This window comes from Austrofundulus limnaeus, unplaced genomic scaffold (genome assembly GCF_001266775.1).
Source record: "Austrofundulus limnaeus strain Quisiro unplaced genomic scaffold, Austrofundulus_limnaeus-1.0 Scaffold590, whole genome shotgun sequence".
NCBI lineage: Eukaryota > Metazoa > Chordata > Actinopteri > Cyprinodontiformes > Rivulidae > Austrofundulus > Austrofundulus limnaeus.
The window spans coordinates 15160-16725 of record NW_013952992.1 but is presented as its reverse complement, the minus strand read 5'-3'; the positions used below and the strand labels follow the sequence as shown (position 1 = coordinate 16725).

Here is a 1566-nt window from a genome sequence, read left to right as displayed (position 1 = left end):
TGGTATCGGTATCGGCGAGTACCTAAACTGAAGTACTCGTACTCAGTCTTGAAAAAAACTGGTATCGGGACACCCCTAGTGAATATGTTTGTTCACTTGATAAGTCATTACAAACACATAGCATGTTGCTACCGCGACACTAGCGCTCACCATCAGAGGAGACGTTAGCGTCTTTTATAGTGGCTTTCGGGCGAAAAGCCCCTATTTGGGAGCGGCTACGTATGCTGTGTTTTTGGGAAACTGTAGTCGGTGAGTTTACTACTTTATTATACTACTTCTGTGATATTACTACTATTTCTACTTCCTGTTATCTTCTTCATCATCGTCTTTTTCGCCAGTAAAAAACAGCCGGTTGTGATCACGCGACTCCCRTGATGCGAAAAAAGTGTTTCCATTGCAGTTTTGCGAAAAACACCAATTTCGATACGGCCGAAATACCACCTCATCCTAGTGCAAAAACCTTTTGTCAAAAAACGTAATTTTTTTCAAAATTGATGTGTTTCCATTGAGCAAATTTATTTTCGAAATTCTAATTTGTGCATTTTCATGGTCAATGGAAACGCAGTTAATGTGTAGGGAGAAAGTTACAGGTGTTTACACGTTAAGAACATGCCTACCTTGATGACGGGGCCTTTGGGAGTCACACAGACTAGAACATTGTCAGGCTTCAGGTCTCGGTGGGTGATGCCCAGGCTGTGCAAGAAGGCCAGAGCACTGCAGAGCTGCAGTACCACACTGTGATCACGCTGAGGGTCTGGTGGCCTGGAGAGCAGGAAGTGGTTCAGATCACCTCCATCACAGTACTCCATCACGAGCCATAGGGCTAAGCAGCGCAGAGGTCCATCCTGCTCATCCTCATTCTGTGCCGACCTTTTCCTGCCTCTGCTTGGAGGTCTTTGTGGGGTTGCGCAATCATGAGATTTGACCAAGTCCTGGAGTTTAGCTCTGGCCTGGACCGTGTTGGTCTTGTCCTGAAGTCTAGAATTAGAATTAGTCCTCCTCAAATTACTTGAACTGTCTTTTCTCCTCCTCTGATCTTGTTGGACTCCCACCACAGTGCCCTTCAGTACAGTCTCAACAAGACGCAGGGGCGGTTTTCCTGATTTTAGGGGCTTCAGGCTCCTCGGCCCGGTCTGCAGGAGGCAGCTGTGGAGAGCAATCACATTCACGTGGTTTTTGGCAGTGGCCCTCATGGCCCACAGCTCTTGCAGGTAGAGTTCAATAGACTCTGGGTTGCTGCAGGGTAAGCGCTTGATGGCCACTACGTTTCCTGTTTTGGCCATCTGACCCTCAAAGACAACTCCATAACTGCCCCTGCCCACCTCCCTCTCTAAGGTGTACAGCTCCTCCATCTTTTAATGGCAGCCTAATATGGAGAAAAAAAATAAAAATAAACATAACGTCAATATCCCTGACCTTAAAACTACTTCACGGTTTTTTTTAACACCACTGCCTGTTTTGGGGCATACAATATTTTTACTAGATTAATTTATCGCTTGTGTGACAGTATCTACAAAACATGCGAGCGAGATAGATTAAGAGATAGATTAAGAGATAGATTAAGAG

General features: G+C 45.5%; 1 protein-coding gene across 1 annotated transcript in view; it reads right to left on the bottom strand.

The window, feature by feature from the left end:
- The window catches only part of si:ch211-63o20.7 (Serine/threonine-protein kinase pdik1l-B-like), a 27147-nt gene extending 25769 nt beyond the window's left edge, over window positions 1-1378 (bottom strand). Inside the window, exon 1 of the mRNA XM_014026802.1 lies at window positions 618-1378. Within this exon, the coding sequence (XP_013882256.1) occupies window positions 618-1352 (735 nt within the window). The 5' untranslated portion in view covers window positions 1353-1378. The remainder of the gene's footprint in view (window positions 1-617) is intronic.
- Between the last annotated feature and the right edge of the window lie 188 nt (window positions 1379-1566).